The 22,151-nt window shown below is 49.7% G+C and overlaps 1 protein-coding gene across 8 annotated transcripts in view; it reads right to left on the bottom strand.

Annotated features, from left to right (window-relative positions):
- Window positions 1-20,313, bottom strand: part of LOC121269401 (NAD(P)(+)--arginine ADP-ribosyltransferase 2-like) — a 204,369-nt gene extending 184,056 nt beyond the window's left edge. For 2 of the 8 annotated variants that reach the window (XR_005941357.1, XR_005941358.1), the window contains exon 1: window positions 20,077-20,313. Coding sequence is in view for 6 of the 8 variants with exons in the window: in XM_041174001.1 (XP_041029935.1) it covers window positions 3,655-4,322; window positions 20,077-20,140 (732 nt within the window). In the remaining 2 variants the exon portion in view is untranslated. Of the gene's footprint in view, window positions 1-3,167; window positions 4,323-6,052; window positions 6,329-10,458; window positions 10,592-20,076 lie in introns of those variants that run through there. The other 6 variants (XM_041174002.1, XM_041174005.1, XM_041174006.1 and 3 more) reach the window with 6 other exon arrangements.
- Between the last annotated feature and the right edge of the window lie 1,838 nt (window positions 20,314-22,151).

Raw genomic sequence — 22,151 nt, 5'->3', positions numbered from 1 at the left:
AGTACTGAGGGAGTGCTGCACTGTCAGAGGGTCAGTACTGAGGGAGTGCTGCACTGTCAGAGGGTCAGTACTGAGGGAGTGCTGCACTGTCAGAGGGTCAGTACTGAGGGAGTGCCGCGCTGTCAGAGAGTCAGTGCTGAGGGAGTGCCGCACTGTTGGAGGGTTAGTACTGAGGGAGTGCCGCACTGTCGGAGGGTCAGTGCTGAGGGAGTGCCACACTGTCGGAGGGTCAGTACTGAGGGAGTGCCGCACTGTCGGAGGGTCAGTACTGAGGGAGTGCCGCACTGTCGGAGGGTCAGTACTGAGGGAGTGCTGCACTGTTGGAGGGTCAGTACTGAGGGAGTGCTGCACTGTCGGAGGTTCAGTACTGAGGGAGTGCCGCACTGTCAGAGGGTCAGTACTGAGGGAGTGCTGCACAGTCAGAGGATCAGGGCTCAATATCGATTTTCCATTCTCGGATTGGAGGGAGGGGCCTAAACCCATGACGCTCTGACTCAGGAGAGAGAGAAAGAGAGAGAGAGAGAGATTCACTGAGACTCGATGAAATCCTCCTGGACCTGAGATCTACTCTGTGTACCTGAGAGCACAGAGAATCCCTCAGTTTAACATCTCCTTCCTCTGCCGCTCTCAACCTGACGATTGAATGAGGGTCCAACACTGCTAAGCAATGTTTAAAAGTGAGCTCTGGTCGCTGAGTTTAATCTTCTGTCCCAGTCAGCAGTGTATCATACGAAACACGTTCACTGTGTAAACACTCCAGAGATTCACATGAATGTGTCACATTAAACAATAACTTCAGTCATGAATCATAGTTTGAAATAAGACCGAGTAAGGCCATTCTGCCCCCATGTTGGTTCCGTTTCCTTGACAGGTCTATCCAATTAATCCCATGATCCCCCATCTGCTCTCTCCCCCCGTATCCCTGTAAATGTTTCCCCTTCAGGTATTTCTCCAATTGCCCCTTTCGAGGGTCCCCCTGTTGAACCTGCTTCCACCACCCTTTCAGGCAGCGTCTTCCAAATCACAACAACTCGCTGTGTGGGAAATAAACAATTCTCCTCATCTCCCCCTCTGCTCCCTTTCCCGATTCCCTTCAACCCGTGTCCCTCCGCTTCTCGACCCTCCTGACACTGGAAACACTTTCCCCTCGTTCCCTCAATCGGAAACCCCCTCGGGATTTCGAACGCCTCGATTCAATCTCCCCCTCAGCCTTCTCTGCTCCAAGGAGAACAGTCCCGGCTTCTCCAATCTCTCCATGTTACTGAAGTTCCTCATCCCTGGAGCCATTCTTGTGAATCTTTTCCGCACTCTCCCTAAAGCCTTCACATCCTTCCTAAAGTGTGGTGCCTGGAAATGGACACAATACCCCAGTTGAAGTTGAACCAGTGTTTTATACATGTTTAACACAACCTCCCTGCTCTTGTACCCTATGTCCCTATTAATAAAGCCCAGGATACTGTCCGCTTTATTACCCGCTCTCTCACCCTGTCCTGCCACCTTCAGTGATTTATGTACATATACCCCCAGGTCCCTCAGCTCCTGCACCCTGTTTAGAATTGTACCCTTTATCTTATATTGTCACAGAGTCATAGAGTCATAGAGGTCTACAGCACAGAATAAGGCCCTTCGGCCCATTGAGTCTGCGCTGGTCAAACAAGTACCTAACTATTCTAATCCCATTTCCCAGCACTAGGCCCATAGCCTTGTATTGCCATGTGGCATTGCAAGTGCATATCCAAATACATCTTAAATGTTATGAGTGTTTCTGCCTCTCCCAACCATTCAGTCATTGAGTCCAGATTCCCACCACCCTCTGGGTGAAAAAATTCTTCCTCACATCCCCTCTAAACCTCCTGCCCCTTCCCTTAAATCTATGCCCTCTGGTTATTGAAGGGGAAAAGTTCCTTCCTGTCTATGCCCCTCTAAATTTTACACACCTCAATCATGTTCCCCCTCAATCTCCTCTGCTCCAGGGAAAATAACCCCAGTCTATCCAATCTCTCCTCATAACTAAAACTCTCCAGCCCAGGCAACATCCTGGTAAATCTCCTCTGCTCCAGGGAAAATAACCCCAGTCTATCCAATCTCTCTTCATAACTAAAACTCTCCAGCCCAGACAACATCCTGGTAAATCTCCTCTGTTCTCTCTCTAGTGCAGTCACATCCTTCCTATAATGTGGATTCCAGAACTGCACACAATACTGTGGCCTAACCAACATTTTATATAGTTCCAGCATAACCTCCCTGCTCTTATATTCTATGCTTTGGCTAATAAAGGCAAGTATCCCATATGCCTTCTTAACCACCTTATCTACCTGCCCCGCTACCTTAAGCGACCGGTGGACATGCACACCAAGGTCCCTCTGATCCTCGGTACTTCCCAGGGTCCTACCATTCATCGTGTCTTGTTTGTCCTGCCCAAGTGCATCACCTCACACTTATCCGGATTAAATTCCATTTGCCACTGACCAGCCCATCTGACCAGCCCGTCTATATCCTCCTGTAATCGAAGGCTATCCTCCTCACTATTTACCACCCCACCAACTTTCGTGTCATCCGCGAACTTACTGATCAACCCTCCTACATTCAAGTCTAAAAATTGTCTCTCCACCTTCTTCCTAACAAAATGAATCGCTTCACTCTCCACATTAAACTGCATTTGCCATCTGCCTGCCCACTTCACCAGTTCAATGACTAAAATGTGGGGAGGCAGAGGTGTCGCGGTATTGTCACTGGGCTAGTAATCCAGAGACCCAGAGTAATGCTCTGGGGACCTGGGTCTGAATCCCATCACGGTAGATGGTGAAATTTGAATTCAATAAAGATCAGGAATTAAAAGTCTAATGATGACCATGAAACCATTGTCGATTGATGTAAAAACCCATCTGGTTCATTAATGTCCTTTAGGGAAGGAAATCTGCTGTGTTTACCCGGTCTGGGCCTACACGTGACTCCAGACCCCACAGCAATGTGGTTGACTCTGAAATGGCCCTTTAAGGGCAATTAAGGAGAAGCTGTAAATGCTAGCCTCGCCAATAACCCACACTTCTCATGAATGAATAAAAAAATAAAAGGTGCACAGCAAGATTCCAAAAACTTACATTGATCAGGTGAGACACCTGGAGTGTTGCTTGAGAGAAAATGATAAAGCAAGAAATTTGTAAGTTCTATGGACAAATTTTATGTCAACATTGTTAATTCAACCTTCATAGCTTTGTCAATCTATCAAACATCATTTTAATTTACAGTTTGCACAGATAGGAACATGAGGCCATTCAGCCCCTCGAGTCTGTTACACAGGAACAGGTGGAGGCCATTCAGCCCCACAGACTTGATCATTTGGCATGTGGGGAGCATGGTTTGGGAGTGTGAGGACAGAGTTTTGATCATTAGGCTGATGAGGGTTGATGGTGTGTCAGGGGTATTGGATGGGGGTTGAGGGTTGGGGAGATGGTGGGAAATTGGAATCTATTCCTGGCAGCTGCACTTGTAGAGAAATGTTCCTAATCCCCCCAGAGTGACCAAAATCGCCAAGGCGATCAGAAACCAGACCCACCAGGGTCGGGTCTTCCGGTAAACTCTCAGACAGTCATTACCGTCCCTCTCCAGCCCCACCTCAACTCCCTCATAGCCTCTCGAGCGGAGGGTGAAGATTCAGTTTCCCCCTGAGCTCTCGGCCTTTACAATCTCAAACTTCTCGTAGGGAGGGATTAAGATCTCTTGCCCCTCAAAGAATGAGTAATTGCGGATCTTGACACCGTAAGTCGTGTTCAGCACAAACAAAGTCCTGTTTCCATATCCCACGGCCACTGTTCTGTTGAGGGAGGTGGAGGTGAATCTCCCGAAACTCATCTCCTGGCCCCGTCTCCCAAACTTGGGAACGTTCAACCCACGATAAAGGTGTAAGTATTTGGAATGATCTCTCAATGCCTGGAGAGCGATGGTTAGGAGATAATGGAAGGCCTTCAGTTTAAATTCGGAGTTGTATTTGGTTATATTTCCATATTTCTGAACCTCATCGTTAAATGCCTTGTACAATGATCCATGATGGGTGTACATAGTGACCACGATCATGTGCTCCTTACGGAGACCATGGGGAATGGTGCGCCCATTCCAAAACTTTCTGGCCAAATCCCAAACATCAGTGAACGTCTGGTTTCTCTGCAGTTCTTCATTCAAACACTCGATCGCCAAGTTGTCCCAATCTTCACTCCGGGGGAACCAATATGTGGCTGAATTCTCTTCCATATCCAGCCCATTGCCACCCGTGTGGATACCACAGCTTTCCCCATCGCTGACCAGGGAAGTGACCAGCTCCTGTGCTGTGAATCAGAGAGAGTGAGAGAGACAAGTCCCACTGATACAGCCTCTTCCACAACAACACAATGAGCCAGAGCCTCACAGCAGCAACAGTTTCTATCATAAACCCACCATGACACAGAGACACAGAAGGTGATTTCAGGGAGAGATCGCTCAAAGAGAGAGAGAGAGAGATTTGAAAGGGAGTCGGAAAGGAGGGAAACAAGTGGAGAGGTTTAGGGAGGGAATTTCAGAGATCAAGGCCCCCAGGCAGCTGAAAGCTCGGCCACCAATGGTAGAGCGATGGGAATCGAGGGATGGTCAAGAGGCCGGAATTGGAAGAGAGCAGAGATCTCGGAGGGTCGTAGGAGGTTTAGAGAAATAGGGAGGTTTCTAGGGGCTGGAGGAGGTTACAGAGATAGGGAGGGTTGTAGGGGCTGGAGGAGGTTACAGAAATAGGGAGGGTTGTAGGGGCTGGAGGAGGTTACAGAGATAGGGAGGGTTGTAGGGGCTGGAGGAGCTTACAGAAATAGGGAGGGTTGTAGGGTCTGGAGGAGGTTACAGAGATAGGGAGGGTTGTAGGGGCTGGAGGAGGTTACAGTGATAGGGAGGGTTGTAGGGGCTGGAGGATGTTACAGAGTTAGGGAGAGTCGGAGGAGTTGGAGGAGGTTACAGAGATAGGGAGGGTTGTAGGGGCTGGAGGAGGTTACAGTGATAGGGAGGGTTGTAGGGGCTGGAGGAGGTTACAGAGTTAGGGAGAGTCGGAGGGGTTGGAGGAGGTTACAGAGATAGGGAGGTTTGTAGGGGCTGGAGGAGTTTACAGAGATAGGGACGATTGTAGGAGCTTGAGGGGGTTACAGAGGTAGGGAGGTTTGTAGAGGCTGGAGGAGGCTACAGGAATGTGCATTGTGGTGCAGCACTCACTCAGTACTGACCCTCAGACAGTGCAGCACTCCCTCAGTGCTGAACCTCCGACAATGCGGCACTCCCCCAGTAATGACCTACTGAAAGTACGGCACTCCCTCAGTACTGACCCTCCGACAGTGCGGCACTCCCTCAGTACTGACCATCCGACAGTGCGGCACTCCCTCAGTACTGAGCTTCCGACAGTGCTGCACTCCTTCAGTGCTGTCCCTCCCACTGTGCTGCACTCCCTCAGTATTGTCCCTCCGACAGTGCTGCACTCCCTCAATACAGGCAGCATAATCCTGCTGATGCTGGAAATGTGAAATAAAGACAGAAGATGCTGGATTAACTCAGCAGGTCTGGCAGCATGTGTGGAGAGTGGACCCAGGTTAACGTTTCGAGTCCGTATGACCCTCCTTCAGAAAATGTCTGGGGATGTCTTTCTGGACTTGTCACTGTGCAGGTCCCGAACCCACCAGTTTCAGAGTCACATTTACGAGAGAGAGACAGTAAAACCCAGTGAGATAGAGACCAAAATTTTGTAAAGATAACCACTTTAAAGTTAAGTGATGAAAACTTTTGATATTTGCAGTCAGTGTGTAAATACTCACAGCCTATCAGGAGATAAACGTAAATGAACCACCTCATCTTGTCTAATACATATACACCCGAGTCGTGGCCCTCGAGCTGCGAGGCACTCTGTCTCAGCAGCCAGTGCTCACCCCCCGACGTGCAGCTCCGGCGTCATTGACAGCTGGCACTCAGACTCTAACACCCCTGAGCTGCACGCAGTGGGGGGCGGCCCTTAACACTTCACCACGCTGATCCATGCCAACACGGTACTCACCCTTCCATTGGACAGTCAGATGAAGGGTCCCTGTCTGTCCTTTGCCGACCATTGGGGGATGTGTGTTTCATGCTGGGTGGGCTGTAATTGGCCAGCCAGCGAGAAATCGCGGTCGGGGGCCTTACACGGGATGAGGCCCAATTCCCGACTGCTCCGGGGCCCACCGATCACCCGCGTCTGCCAAGGGTAAGACTCAGGCCCGGAATTTCAGAGGCCTTGGACTCAGGAGAGGGAACTGCAGGAGCCGGATGAAAAACAAACTAAATAAGAAAGTGCCCAAATACATGGAAGTGGAACAGGAAAGGTCCCAAGAGGACAGTTAGCACAAAGGATGGACAGGAAGCTGGAAAAGGTCCTGTTAAGTGAAGTTAAGAGCGAGGAGCAGAGAGGAAGGTCCAAGCTGAAAGAGAAGAAAGCTGCAGGCAGCAGACTTAAAGCAAATTAGGCTTGCGAGAAGCCAGAAGATGCAAGGAGACAGCCAAAGGACTGTGACTCTTTACTCTGGGCGTGTGAGGCAGTGTTAATCTGTTGGCATGGCAGAGTCCGTGAGAGACATTGCCTGGGAGAAAGCATGTATGCACATGGTAATTCAGGGGACGGGAACATCGGAAGGAGAGTTCGAAACCCTAGAGGTGAACCCCTGCAGAAGGCTTCTGAGAGAAAGCATCAGTTTAACAGAAGATTCCAAGGCAAGGTCTTGGAGAGTGGAGGTTGGAAACCCTCGGGCGCTGGAGCAGTGGAGGGAGTGAATGTTTGTGGATGGGGAGCCAATCAAACGAGGCTGCTTTTTCCTGGATGGTGTCGAGCTTCTTGAGTGTTGTGGGAGCTGTGCTCATCCAGGAAAGAGGGGAGTATTCCATCACACTCCTGACTTGTGCCTTGTAGAAGTTGGACAAGTTTTGGGGAGACAGGAGGTGAGTTACTCACCACAGGATTCCCAACCCCTGACCTGCACAGTATTTACATGGTTAGTCCAGTTCAGTGAGGAGGAGTTGAGGAGGGAAGGAGGATTTGAGCAGGTGAGGAGGAGTTGAGGAGGGGAGGAGGAGTTGAGGAGGTGAGGAGGAGTTGAGCAGGTGAGGAGGTGAGGAGGAGTTGAGGAATTGAGTGCATTTCAAGCAATGACCTGATTATAGAGCGAGTGGTTAGCATAATAACACATGAGCATAGGCTACCCAGAGGCTGTATCCATTCGACTGTGGTTATCCCGAAGGATGGTGATGATATTCCATATCCTTGGGAACATGGTGTCTGTGACCACCTCAATGTAATGGTGTACATCAGGCTGTGTTATCTCAGGTGAGCTCTCCACAAGCTGCCTGGAATGAGGCAGAGTCTTCCTCTGCACTGAGTCTCACTCAGTGAGGTCGGTAAGTGCCTGTCCTGTCTCTCGGGGCAGTAGAAGATCATCGGGCCCTCTGCTGAAAATCTTGGGGTTCAGAGCCATGGCCAATTGGAAGAGAGATCAGGCTTGAGGGGCTGAATGGCCTCCTCCCGCTCCTCTCTCCATATGTTCTGAAGTTACCCCAATGCCTCAATCTCTCCCCTGGTCTCTATAGTGGACTTACAGAGGGTTGCTAACAGAACTGTACCTGTGAGATACTCATGGACATGAGGCACTCAATATCTGTCCAAATGACATTCTCTGTACAGGGCGTAGTGGGGAGAGATCCTTTATATCGGTAAAATGGAGCCAGTTTTCAGGGAATAATCTTATCCAGATTCAAAGAGAGAGTCCGTGTTTTTCATGGAGGTGAACAGAAATGGAAGCAAATGTTAGTGTCCAAAACACACGTCACAGAGAGGTGGGATTGAGGGATATGGGGAGAAGGTGGGATTGAGGGATATGGGGAGAAGGTGGGATTGAGGGATATGGAGAGAAGGTGGGATTGAGGGATATAGAGAGAAGGTGGGATTGAGGGATATGGAGAGAAGGTGGAATTGAGGGATATGGGGAGAAGGTGGGATTGAGGGATATGGAGAGAAGGTGAGATTGAGGGAAATGGGGAGAAGGTGGGATTGAGCGACATGGGGATAAAGTGGGATTGAGAGATATGGGGATAAAGTGGGATTGAGGGATATGATGAGAAATTGGGATTGAGGGATATGGAGAGAAGGTGGGATTGGGTGACAAGGGGAGAAGGTGGGATGTAGGGAGAAGGTGGGATTGTGGGTTATAGGGAGAAGGAGGGATTGAGGGTTAAGGAGAGAAGGTGGGATTATGGGATGTGGCGGAAAGGTGGGATTGTGGTATATGGAGAAGAGGGAATTGATTGATATGGAGTGAAGGTGGGTGTGAGGGATATGGGGATAAAGTGGGTTGGAGGGATATGGGGAGGAGGGATTGAGGGCTATGGAAAGAAGGTGGGATTGAGAGACATGGAGAGAAGGTGGGATTGAGAGACATGGAGAGAAGGTGGGATGGAGGGATATGGGGAGAAGGAGAGATTGAGGGATATGGAGAGGAGGGACTGAGGGATATGGAGAGAAGGAGGGATTGAGGGATGTGGATATAAAGTTGGATTGAGTGGAATGGGGAGGGTGGAGGTTATAGGATATGGGGGGAAGGTGGGTTGGAGGGATATGGAGAGAATGTGAGATGGAGGGATATGTGTCGGAGAGAAGGTGGGATTGAGGGATATGAGGAGAAGATGGGATTGAGGGATATGTGTCGGAGAGAAGGTGGGATTGAGGGATATGGGGAGAAGGTGGGACTGAGGGATACATCACGGAGAGAAGGTGGGATAGAGGGATATGAGGTGGAAATGGGATTGAGGAATCTGGAGAGAAGGTGGGAGTGAGGGAGATGTGGAGAAGGTGGGACTGAGGGCTATGGGATGAGGGTGGGATTGAGAAATATGGGGAGAGGATGGGATTGAGGGATGTGGGGAGAAATTGGGATTGAGGGATATGAGGAGAAGGTGGGATTGAGGGATATGGAGAGAAGTTGGGATTGAGGGATATAGGGAGAATGTGGGATTGAGGGATATGGAGATACAGTGGGCTTGGGGGATATGGCGAGAAGGCGGTATTGAGGATTATGGAGAGAAGGTGGAATAGAGGCATCAGGGAGAAGATGAGATTGGGGGATGTGGGGAGAAGAGGGATTGAGGGATATGGGGCGAAAGTGGGATAGAGGGATGTGGCAAAAATATGGGATTGTGATATAGGGAGAGAAGGCAGAATTGATTGATATGGAGGGCAGGTGGCCGTGAGGGATATGGGGACAAAGTGTGATTGAGGGATATGGACAGAAGTATTGATTTAGGGATATGTAGAGGAGAGATTGAGGGACATGGAGAGAAGTTGGGGTTGAGGGACATAGGAAGAAGGTAGGATTGAGGAATATGGAGAGGAAGTGGGATTGAGGAATATGGGGAGAAATGGAGATTGAGGGATATGGAGAGAACTTGGGATTGGGCGACAAGGGGAGGAGGTGGGATATTGGGATATAGGGAGAATGTGGAATTGAGGAATATGGAGATACAGTGGGATTGGGAGATATGGGGAGAAGGTGGGATTGAGGATTATGGAGAGAAGGTGGAATGCAGGAATGAGGGGAGAAGGTGGGATTGAGGGATATGGGGACAAAGTGGAATTAAGGGATATGGAGAGAAGGATTGATTCAGGGATATGGAGAGAAGGAGGGATTGAGGGATATGGAGAGAAGGAGGGATTGAGGGATATGGAGAGGAGGGATTGAGGGACATGGAGAGAAGGTAAGATTGTAGGATATGGGGAGAAGGTGAAATTGAGAAAAATGGAGAGAAGTTGGGATTGAAGGATATCGAGAATTATATGGGATTGTGGGATATGGATATAAAGTTGGATTGAGTGGAATGGGGAGGGTGGGTGTTGTAGGATATGGGGGGAGGTGGGATGGAGGGATAAGGAGAGAACATGGATGCAGGGATATTGAGAGAAGGTGGGGTGGAGGGATAGGGAGAGAAAGTGGGATTAATGTTTATAAAGAGAGATGGTGGGATTGAGGGATATGAGGAGAAGGTGGAATTGTGGGACATGAATGGAAGGTGGGATTGAGGGAAATGGAGAGGAGGTGGGATTGAGAGATATGAAGAGTATGTGGGATTGAGGGACATGGGGTGAAGGTGGGATTGAGGGAAATGGAGAGAAGGTGGGATTCAGGGAAATGGATGGAAGGTGGGATTGAGGGATATGGGGAGAAGGTGGGATTGGGGGACATGGATGGAAGGTGGCATTGAGGGATATGGAGAGAAGGTGGGATTAAGCGATGTGTCGTAAGGTGGGAATGAAGGATATGAGGAGCAGGTGGGATTGAGGATCATGGGGAGAAAGTGGGAGTGGGGGAAATCAGAGGAAGGTGGGATTGATGCGTTGGATGTGTAGAGAGTTGATAGAGCTTTACTCCTTATCAATGTCTGTACCTGCCCTGGCAATGTTCGGACACTAGAGGGAGATCAAAACTGCTCCTGATCGCTGTCCAGTGATCTCTGGGTTGGAGAGACAGAGAGGGGAAATCAGCCAGTGTTCCTGCTCCTGATCACTGTCCAGTGATCCCTGGGTTAGAGAGAGAGAGGGGAAATCAGCCAGTGTACCTGCTCCTGATCACTGTCCAGTGATCACTGAGTTAGAGAGAGAGGGGGGCATCAGGCAGGGCTCCTGCTCCTGATCACTGTCCAGTGATCCCTGGGTTAGAGAGAGAGAGAGAGGGGAAATCAGCCAGGGATCCTGCTCCTGATCACTGTCCAGTGATCCCTGGGTTAGAGAGAGGGGGGGTATCAGGCAGGGTTCCTGCTCCTGATAACTGTCCAGTGATCTCCAATAACACAAGTCCCTCATCCCTGGAACCATTCTCGTGAATCTTTTCCGCACTCTCTCGAAAGCCTTCATATCCTTTCTAAAGTGTGGTGCCCGGAACTGGACTCAATGCTCCAGTTGAGGCTGAACCAGTGTTTTATACACATTTAACATCACCTCCCTGCTCTTGTACCCTATGCCCCTATTAATAAAGCCCAGAATACTGTATAATTTATTAACCGCTCACTCAACCTGTTCTGCCACCTTCAATGATTTATGTACGTATACCCCCAGGTCCCTCCGTTTCTGCACCTCCTTTAGAATTGTACCCTTTATTTTATATTGTCTCTCCATGTTCTTCCTACCAAAATAAACCACTTCACTCTCTATGTTAAACTGCATTTGCCATCTGCCTGCCCACTTCACCAGTTCAACGTGTAGAGTGTGCACAGCAAGATTCCAATGAGTTACAGTGATCAGGGTTTGACCGATAGGGGAAATAATTCAGACTTCCTGCTCCCAATCACTGCCCAGTGACATCTGGATTAAAGAGGGAAAGGAATATCAGCCAGGGTTCCTGCTCCCGATCACTGCCCAGTGACAAAAACAGAATTACCTGGAAAAACTCAGCAGATCTGGCAGCATCGGCGGAGAAGAAAAGAGTTGACGTTTCGAGTCCTCATGACCCTTCAACAGAGCTGAGTGAATTTAAGGAAGGGTTGAAATATAAGCTGGTTTAAGGTGTGTTGGGGAGGGGGGGGTTTGGGTGGGGGGAGAGAAGTGAAGGGGGTTGGTGTGGTTGTAGGGACAAACAAGCAGTGATAGAAGCAGATCATCAAAAGATGTCACAGACAACAGAACAAAAGAACACATAGGTGTTAAAGTTGGTGATATTATCTAAACGAATGTGCTAATTAAGAATGGATGGTAGGGCACACAAGGTATAGCTCGAGTGGGGGTGGGGGGAGCATAAAAGATTTAAAAATATTTAAAAATAATGGAAATAGGTGGGAAAAGAAAAATCTATATAATTTATTGGAAAAAACAAAAGGAAGGGGGAAGAAACAGAAAGGGGGTGGGGATGGAGGAGGGAGCTCAAGACCTAAAGTTGTTGAATTCAATATTCAGTCCGGAAGGCTGTAAAGTGCCTAATCGGAAGATGAGGTGTTGTTCCTCCAGTTTGCGTTGGGCTTCACTGGAACAATGCGGCAAGCCAAGGACAGACATGTGGGCAAGAGAGCAGGGTGGAGTGTTAAAATGGCAAGCGACAGGGAGGTGTGGGTCATTCTTGCGGACAGACCACAGGTGTTCTGCAAAGCGGTCGCCCAGTTTACGTTTGGTCTCTCCAATGTAGAGGAGACCGCATTGGGAGCAACGAATGCAGTAGACTAAGTTGGGGGAAATGCAAGTGAAATGCTGCTTCACTTGAAAGGAGTGTTTGGGCCCTTGGACGGTGAGGAGAGAGGAAGTGAAGGGGCAGGTGTTATATCTTTTGCGTGGGCATGGGGAGGTGCCATAGGAGGGGGTTGAGGATTAGGGGGTGATGGAGGAGTGGACCAGGGTGTCCCGGAGGGAATGATCCCTACGGAATGCCGATAGGGGGGTGAAGGGAAGATGTGTTTGGTGGTGGCATCATGCTTGAGTTGGCGGAAATGGTGGAGAATGATCCTTTGAATGCAGAGGCTGGTGGGGTGATAAGTGAGGACAAGGGGGACCCTATCATGTTTCTGGGAGGGAGGAGAAGGCATGAGGGTGGATGCGCGGGAGATGGGCCGGACACGGTTGAGGGCCCTGTCAACGACCGTGGGTGGAAAACCCTGGTTAAGGAAGAAGGAGGACATGTCAGAGGAACTGTTTTTGAAGGTAGTATCATCAGAACAGATGCAACGGAGGCGAAGGAACTGAGAGAATGGGATGGAGTCCTTACAGGAAGCGGGGTGTGAGGAGCTGTAGTCGAGGTAGCTGTGGGAGTCGGTAGGTTTGTAATGGATATTGGTGGACAGTCTATCACCAGAGATTGAGAGGTCAAGGAAGGGAAGGGAAGTGTCAGAGATGGACCACGTGAAAATGATGGAGGGGTGGAGATTGGAAGCAAAATTAATAAATTTTTCCAAGTCCCGACAAGAGCATGAAGCGGCACCGAAGTAATCATCGATGTACTGGAGAAAGAGTTGTGGAAGGGGACCGGAGTAGGACTGGAACAAGGAATGTTCCACATACCCCATAAAGAGACAGGCATAGCTGGGGCTCATGCGGGTGCCCATAGCCACACCTTTTATTTGGAGGAAGTGAGAGGAGTTGAAGGAGAAATTGTTCAGTGAGAGAACAAGTTCAGCCAGACGGAGGAGAGTAGTGGTGGATGGGGATTGTTCGGGCCTCTGTTCGAGGAAGAAGCTAAGGGCCCTCAGACCATCCTGGTGGGGGATGGAGGTGTAGAGGGATTGGACGTCCATGGTGAAGAGGAAGCGGTTGGGGCCAGGGAACCGGAAATTGTTGATGTGACGTAAGGTGTCAGAGGAATCACGGGTGTAGGTGGGAAGGGACTGGACAAGGGGAGAGAGAAGGGACTCAAGATAACGAGAAATGAGTTCCGTGGGGCAGGAGCAAGCTGAGACGATCGGTCTACCGGGACAGTTCTGTTTGTGGATTTTGGGTAGGAGATAGAAGCGGGCCGTCCGAGGTTGGGCGACTATCAGGTTGGAAGCTGTGGGAGGAAGATCACCAGAGGAGATGAAGTCCGTGACAGTCCTGGAAACAATGGCTTGACGTTCAGTGGTGGGGTCATGGTCCAGGGAGAGGTAGGAGGAAGTGTCTGCGAGTTGACGCTCAGCCTCTGCGAGGTAGGGGTCAGTGCGCCAGACAACAACAGCACCACCCTTGTCAGCAGGCTTAAGTCTCTGACTTACCCCACTTGGATTTCAACTGAAATTCCACCCCTCATGTTTCGAACCCACCCAGGTATCTCCGGGACATAAAACGTTTCTCGGACTGCTGTTCCCGTCACATTCTGAGATCCACACTCAGTGCCATGCGCCGCCATATGAACACACTCGATCTCTCCCTCCAGCAGCACCGCCATACCCTTTTTCAAAGCTGCACGTGCCCCCAGTTTCATTTTATTCTTCGTCTCATCCGACGCCTCAACAAAAAACTTATTTTTCTCTCAAGTGCTAAGGAACGCAAGCTCCAACAACTCATCGACACCAACACCCATCTCGGACCCTCCACCCCTGCCTGTCCCTCCGTCCCCACCCCATCTTCCAATCCCAGCCCCACCCCCTGACCTTCCCCTCTCCGATGCTGAACGTTCAGTGCTCAGCAAAGGACTTAGTTTCATACCCCTACGTCCTCACATCAATGAATTTCGGGCTCGGCACGATGCTGAACTCTTCTTCCGCCATCTTCGTCTCCGGGCTCACCTCTCCCCGTTCAATGGATCTTTCACCCACCTCCAATATTCTCCCTCCACCTGGACCCCTCCCTCTGGATTCTTACCTTCTCTTGATCTTTTCGTTGAGAACTGTCGGCGCGACATTAGACGTCTCAATTTCTCTGCTCCTGTCACACATTGTAATCTCTCTCTCTCGGAACTTACTGCACTCCATTCTCTCAGGTCCAAACCTGATATTGTCATCAAACCCGCTGACAAGGGTGGTGCTGTTGTTGTCTGGCACACTGACCTCTACCTCGCGGAGGCTGAGCGTCAACTCGCAGACACTTCCTCCTACCTCTCCCTGGACCATGACCCCACCACTGAACATCAAGCCATTGTTTCCAGGACTGTTACTGACCTCATCTCCTCTGGGGATCTTCCTCCCACAGCTTCCAACCTGATAGTCGCCCAACCTTGAACGGCCCGCTTCTACCTCCTACCCAAAATCCATAAACAGAACTGTCCCGGTAGATCGATCGTCTCAGCTTGCTCCTGCCCCACAGAACTCATTTCTCGTTATCTTGACTCCCTTCTCTCTCCCATTGTCCAGTCCCTTCCCACCTACATCCGTGATTCCTCTGACACCTTACGTCACATCAACAAGTTCAAGTTCCCTGGCCCCAACCGCTTCCTCTTCACCATGGACGTCCAATCCCTCTACACCTCCATCCCCCACCAGGATGGTCTGAGGGCCCTTAGCTTCTTTCTCGAACAGAGGCCCGAACAATCCCCATCCACCACTACTCTCCTCCGTCTGGCTGAACTTGTTCTCACGCTGAACAATTTCTCCTTCAACTCCTCTCGCTTCCTCCAAATAAAAGGTGTGGCTATGGGTACCCGCATGGGCCCCAGCTATGCCTGTCGCTTTATGGGGTATGTGGAACATTCCTTGTTGCAGTCCTACTCCGGCCCCCTTCCACAACTCTTTCTCCAGTACATCGATGATTACTTCGGTGCTGCTTCATGCTCTTGTCGGGACTTGGAAAAATTTATTAATTTTGCTTCCAATCTCCACCCCTCCATCATTTTCATATGGTCCATCTCTGACACTTCCCTTCCCTTCCTTGACCTCTCTGTCTCAATCTCTGGTGATAGACTGTCCACCAATATCCATTACAAACCTACCGACTCCCACAGCTACCTCGACTACAGCTGCTCACACCCCGCTTCCTGTAAGAACTCCATCCCTTTCTCTCAGTTCCTTTGCCTCCGTTGCATCTGTTCCGATGATGCCACCTTCAAAAACAGTTCCTCTGACATGTCCTCCTTCTTCCTTAACCGAGGTTTTCCACCCACGGTCGTTGACAGGGCCCTCAACCGTGTCCAGCCCATCTCCCGCGCATCCACCCTCACGCCTTCTCCTCCCTCCCAGAAACTTAATAGGGTCCCCCTTGTCCTCACTTATCACCCCACCAGCCTCCACATTCAAAGGATCATCCTCTGCCATTTCCGCCAACTCCAGCATGATGCCACCACCAAACACATCTTCCCTTCACCCCCCCTATCGGCATTCCGTAGGAATCGCTCCCTCCGGGACACCCTGGTCCACTCCTCCATCACCCCCTACTCCTCAACCCCCTCCTATGGCACCACCCCATGCCCACGCAAAAGATGTAACACTTGCCCCTTCACTTCCTCTCTCCTCACCATCCAAGGGCCCAAACACTCCTTTCAAATGAAGCAGCATTTCAGTTGCATTTCCCCCAACTTAGTCTACTGCATTCGTTGCTCCCAATGCGGTCTCCTCTACATTGGAGAGACCAAACGTAAACTGGGCGACCGCTTTGCAGAACACCTGTGGTCTGTCCGCAAGAATGACCCAAACCTCCCTGTCGCTTGCCATTTTAACACTCCACCCTGCTCTCTTGCCCACATGTCTGTCCTTGGCTTGCTGCATTGTTCCAGTGAAGCCCAACGCAAACTGGAGGAACAACACCTCATCTTCCGATTAGGCACTTTACAGCCTTCCGGACTGAATATTGAATTCAACAACTTTAGGTCTTGATCTCCCTCCTCCATCCCCACCCCCTTTCTGTTTCTTCCCCCTTCCTTTTGTTTTTTTCCAATAAATTATATAGATTTTTCTTTTCCCACCTATTTCCATTATTTTTAAATATTTTTAAAACTTTTATGCTCCCCCACCCCCACTAGAGCTATACCTTGTGTGCCCTACCATCCATTCTTAATTAGCACATTCGTTTAGATAATATCACCAACTTCAACACCTATGTGTTCTTTTGTTCTGTTGTCTGTGACATCTTTTGATGATCTGCTTCTATCACTGCTTGTTTGTCCCTACAACCACACCAACCCCCTCCACTTCTCTCCCCCAACCCAAACCAACCCCCCCACCCCCCCAACACACACACACTCCTTAAACCAGCTTATATTTCAACCCTTCCTTAGATTCACTCAGTTCTTTTGAAGGGTCATGAGGACTCGAAACGTCAACTCTTTTCTTCTCCACCGATGCTGCCAGACCTGCTGAGTTTTTCCAGGTTATTCTGTTTTTGTTTTGGATTTCCAGCATCCACAGTTTTTTTGTTTTTATCACTGCCCAGTGACATCTGGGTTGGAGAGGAAGAGGAATATCAGCCAGGGTACCTGCTCCTGATCACTGTCCAGTGATCCCTGGGTTAGAGAGTTGGGGGGGGGAAATCATCCAGGTTTCCTTTCCCTGATCACTGTCCAGTGATCTCTCATGAATAAAGTTCCTCATCCCTGGAACCATTCTTGTGAATCTTTTCCGCACTCTCTCTAAAGCCTTCACATGCTTCATACAGTGCGATGCCCAGAACTGGACACAATACTCCAGTTGAGGCTGAACCTTTTTATACATGTTTAACATCACCTCCCTGCTCTTGTACTCTGTGCCCCTATTAATAAAGCCCAGGATACTGTCTGCTTTATTAACCGCTCACTCAACCTGTCCTGCCACCTACAATGATTTATGTACAGAAACCCCCAGGTCCTTCTGCTCCTGCACTCCCTTCAGAATGGTACCCTTTATCTTATATTCTCTTTCCATGTTCTTCCTCCCAAAATGAACCACTTCACTCTCTATGTTAAACTGCATTTGACATCTGCCTGCCCACTTCACCAGTTCAACGTGTAGAGTGTGCACAGCAAGATTCCAATAAGTTAGTGATCAGGGGTGATATTTGGATAGTTGCTCGTTAGTTTTTATTGAAATATTGCTAGTAAAAAGGATAGTGCACAAATTGGTTAAATTTTATAGAATAATTTTTCGTCAGCATTGTTAATTCATCTTTTGAAACCTTGTCAATCTGTCCAGCATCACTTTAATTTACAATTTGCAGAGCTAGGAACAGGAGGAGGCCATTCAGCCCCTTGAGCCTGTTACACAGGAACAGGAGGGGACCATTCAGCCTCGTGATTCTGTTGCACAGGAAAAGGAGGAGGCCATTCAGCCCCTTGAGCCTGTTACACATGAACAGGAGGAGGCCATTCAGCCCCTTGAGCCTGTTACACGTGAACAGGAGGAGACCATTCAGCCTCGTGATTCTGTTACACAGGAACAGGAGGAGGCCATTCTGCCCCTCAAACTTGATAATTTGGCATGTGGGGAGCATGGTTTGGGAGTGTGAGGGCAGAGTTTTGATCATTAGGCAGCTGAGAGTTGATGGTGTGTGAGGTGGGGAGGGGTTGAGGGAAGGGACGGGGGTTGAGGGTTGGGGAGATGGTGGGAAATTGGAATCTATTCCTGGCAGCAGCACTTGTAGAGAAATGCTCCTAATCCCCCCAGAGTGACCAAGATCGCCAAGGCGATCAGAAACCAGACCCACCAGGGTAGGGTCTTCCGGTAAACTCTCAGACAGTCATTACCGTCCCTCTCCAGCCCCACCTCAACTCCCTCATAGCCTCTCGAGCGGAGGGTGAAGATTCAGTTTCCCCCTGAGCTCTCGGCCTTTACAATCTCAAATTTTTCGTAAGGAGGGATTAAAACCTCCTGATGTGTCACATTGAATGAGTATTTCGAGATATCGGCACCGTAAGTCGTGTTTAGCACAAACAAAGACCTCCTCCCAAATAACTTGGCCACTGTTCTGTTGAGAGAGGTGGAGGTGAATATTCCAAACCTCATCCCCTGGCCCCGTCTTCCAAACTTGGGAACGTTCAACCCGCGATAAAGGTGTAAGTGTTTGGAATGATCTCTCAATGCCTGGAGAGCGATGGTTAGGAGATAGTGAAAGCCCTTCAGTTTAAATTTGGAGTTGTATTTGGTGATAGAGCCCAGTCGTCCCGAGTTTCAATCCGCGAGAAATAATAGGCCGCGGAATTTTCTTTCAAGTTCAGCTCGTCCCCTGCAGTGGAGCCCTTACACCCCTCACCAGAGGTGACCAGAGAAGTGATCAGAGTCCCAGCTGCCAATCAGAAAGACACAAGTCCCATTGAGAGAGCCTCATTCAACAAGTCAGGATACCCCAAAGCTTCACAACAATGAGGGTTTATATTAATAGGCTGCTATTATAAGGGAGCACCCCAGCCTGATTCACACGAGTGTGAGACAACAAGGTAGGTCACTGAGATGACATGATGAGGTTCTGGGGACACACGGCAAAGAGCTTGGAAAAGGCAGAGAATATCAGGAGCATCTTCAACCAGTAAGACGAGGTGGTGAGGTAGAGGGAGGGAATTCCAGAACTCAGGGTCCCAGGCAGAGAGGGAGGGTGTTCGGGGCTGGAGGAGGTAAGAGAGATAGGGAGGGGCATAGGGCATGGAGGAGGTTAAAGAGATAGGGATTGTTGTAGTCGCTGGAGGGTGTCACAGAGATAGGGAGGGGTGTAGGGCTGGAGGAGGTTACAGAGATAGGGAGGGTTGTAAGCACTGGAGGGGGTCACAGAGATAGGGAGGGGTGTAGTGGGTGGAGGAGGTTACTGAGATAGGGAGTGTTGTAGGGGCTGGAGGAGGTTACAGAGATAGGGAGAGTTGTAGGGGCTGGAGGAGGTTACAGAGATAGGGATTGTTGTAGTCGCTGGAGGGTATCACAGAGATTAGGAGAGGTGTAGGGGGTGGAGGATGTTACAGAGTAAGTGCATTAAAATGAAGCGCTCACTGAGAACTGACCCTTCTACAAGGAAGCACTCCGTCAATACTGACCCTCTGACAGTGCTGCACTCCCTCAGTACTGACTCTCCGACAGTGCAGTGCTCCCTCAGTACTGACCCTCTGACAGTGCAGCACTCCCTCAGTACTGACCCTCTGACAGTGCGGCACTCCCTCAGTACTGACTCTCCAACAGTGCAGCACTCCCTCAGCACTGACCCTCCAACAGTGCAGTTCTCCCTCAGTACTGACCCTCCGACAGTGCGGCACTCCCTCAATACTGATCCTCTGACTGTGCAGCACTCCCTCAGTACTGACCCTCCGACAGTGCGGCACTCCCTCAAAACTGATCCTCTGATTGTGCAGCACTCCCTCAGTACTGACTCCTCGACAGTGCGGCACTCCCTCAGAACTTAAACTTGGATTAATAGCAAAATCCTGCTGATGCTGGAAATGTGAAATAAAGACAGAAGATGCTGGAATAACTCAGCAGGTCTGGCAGCGTGTGTGGAGAGTGGACCCAGGTTAACGTTACGAGTCCATATGAACCTCCTTCAGAAAATGCCTGGGGATGTCTGTGTGGACTTGTCACTGTGCAGGTCCCGATCCCACCAGTTTCAGTCACATTTAGGAGAGACAGACAGTAAAACCCAGTGAGATAGAGACCAAAATTTTGTGAAGGTAACCACTTCAAAGTTAAGGGACGAATTATTTTGATATTTGCAGTCAGTGTGTAAATACTCACAGCCTATCAGGAGGTAAACGTAAATGATCCACCTCATCTCGTCTAATCTCCAGATTTGATGCATTAAACTTAGTGGTAGAAGGATTCACAGTCCAGGAAATGGACCTCACTCGGATCAATTCCTATCTTGTACATGAACAGCACTTTGCTCAAAGCAGAACCGATATCTTGTTATAATTTGTTTAAACCACACAATGAGAAACGTGCACAACCCTTCAATGCGCTGTACTTCCTGAAACAACGATTCATGTGTAAACAAGAGGAACTGGAGGAGGTTACAGAGACAGGGAGGGTTATAGGGGCTGGAGGAGGTTACAAGTAGGAAGGGTTGTAGAGGCTGCAGAAGGTTACAGAGATAGGGAGGGTTGTAGGGTCTGGAGGTGGTTACAGAGATTGGAAGGGTTGGAGAGGCTGCAGAAGGTTACAGAGATAGGGAGGATTGTAGAGGCTGGAGAAGGTTACAGAGAAAGGGAGAGTTGTAGGGGCTGGAGGATGTTACAGAGATAGGGAGGGTTATAGGGGCTGGGAGGCTTTACAGAGATAGGGTGGATTGTAGGGGCTGGACGAGGGTACAGAGATAGGGAGTGTTGTAGGGGTTGCAGGAGGCTACAGAGGAAGGGAAGGGTTTAGGCGCTGGAGGAGGTTACAGAGATAGGGAGGGTTGCAAGGGTTGGAGGAAGCTAGAGAGTTAGGGAGGGTTGTAGGGGCTGGAAGATGTTATAGAGATAGGGTGGGTTGTCGGGGCTGGAGGAGGTTGCAGAGATAGGGGGGGTTGTAGGGGCTGGATGAGGTTACAGAGAAATCTTGGAAAAGACAGAGAATATCAGAAGCATCTTCAATCAGGAAAACAACCTTTATTCTGTAGCCAGCCCCATGCTGTACCTGTACTGGGAGCGTTTGATGGGGACAGTGTAGAGGGAGATTTACTCTGTATCTATCCCCGTGCTCTACCTGTCCTGGGAGTGTTTGATGGGGACAGTGTAGAGGGAGCTTTACTCTGTATCTAACCCCGTTCTGTACGTGTCCTGGGAGCGTTTGATGGGGACGGTGTAGAGAGAGCTTTACTCTGTATCTAACCCCGTGCTGTATCTGTCCTGGGAGTGTTTGATGGGGACAGTGTAGAGGGAGCTTTACTCTGTATCGAAGCCTGTGCTGTGCCTGTCCTGGGAGTGTTTGATGGGGACAGTGTAGAGAGAGCTTTACTCTGCATCTAATCCCGTGCTGTACCTGTCCTGGGAGTGTCTGATGGGGGCCATGTCTTCAACTGTCTGCAGCCCTATGCTCTGGAATTATCTTGCTAAACCTCTCCGTCTCTCTCACTCTCCCCCTTTTCAATATTCCCTGAAACCTCCCTCTTTCACCGATCTTCTGGTCACCTGTCCCAATGCCTCTTCATGTGGCTTGAGGTCAAATGGGTTGATTGATCATGGCTTCACTGAAGGAGATCAGGAGGGTGTTACTCAGTTAAGGATTTTCTATAAATCAAAGTGGTTAACATTAAACACAGTGCTGACAATGTCGCTTCATTCGTGCACGTAGCTACGTACATGTGCTGGTCACATACATGTGCTCATATACACTTACACACCCCAGTTGATACAGCATCTCGACTGGACATGGTTTAGACATGGGAGATTTCAGCCAACATGTGTCTCATAATCTCACCCAACTGGGCTCAGGCTCAGCACTAGGCCCGGAATGAAGCCTGCGATTTTCATGCTCCACGTGTCTGGGCCTCAGTACCACATACCACTTGTGATTGTCTAACTCAGCACGAGGCCCGGATTGAACAAAGGACAAAGAACAAAGAAAAGTACAGCACAGGAACAGGCCCTTCGGCCCTCCAAGCCTGCGCCGATCATATGTCAACTAAAACATTTTGCACTTTCGGGGTCTGTATCCCTCTATTCCCATCCTATTCATGTATTTGTCAAGCTGCCTCTTAAACACCACTATCGTACCTGCTTCCTCCACCTCCTCTGGCAGCGAATTCCAGACACTCACTACCCTCTGTGTAAAAAACTTGTCCCGCTCATCTCCTCTATAGTTTTCTCCTCTCACCTTAAATCTATGTC

This window comes from Carcharodon carcharias, chromosome 24 (assembly GCF_017639515.1).
Source record: "Carcharodon carcharias isolate sCarCar2 chromosome 24, sCarCar2.pri, whole genome shotgun sequence".
Taxonomy (NCBI): Eukaryota; Metazoa; Chordata; class Chondrichthyes; order Lamniformes; family Lamnidae; genus Carcharodon; species Carcharodon carcharias.
This window is presented reverse-complemented; position numbering and strand designations above follow the sequence as displayed.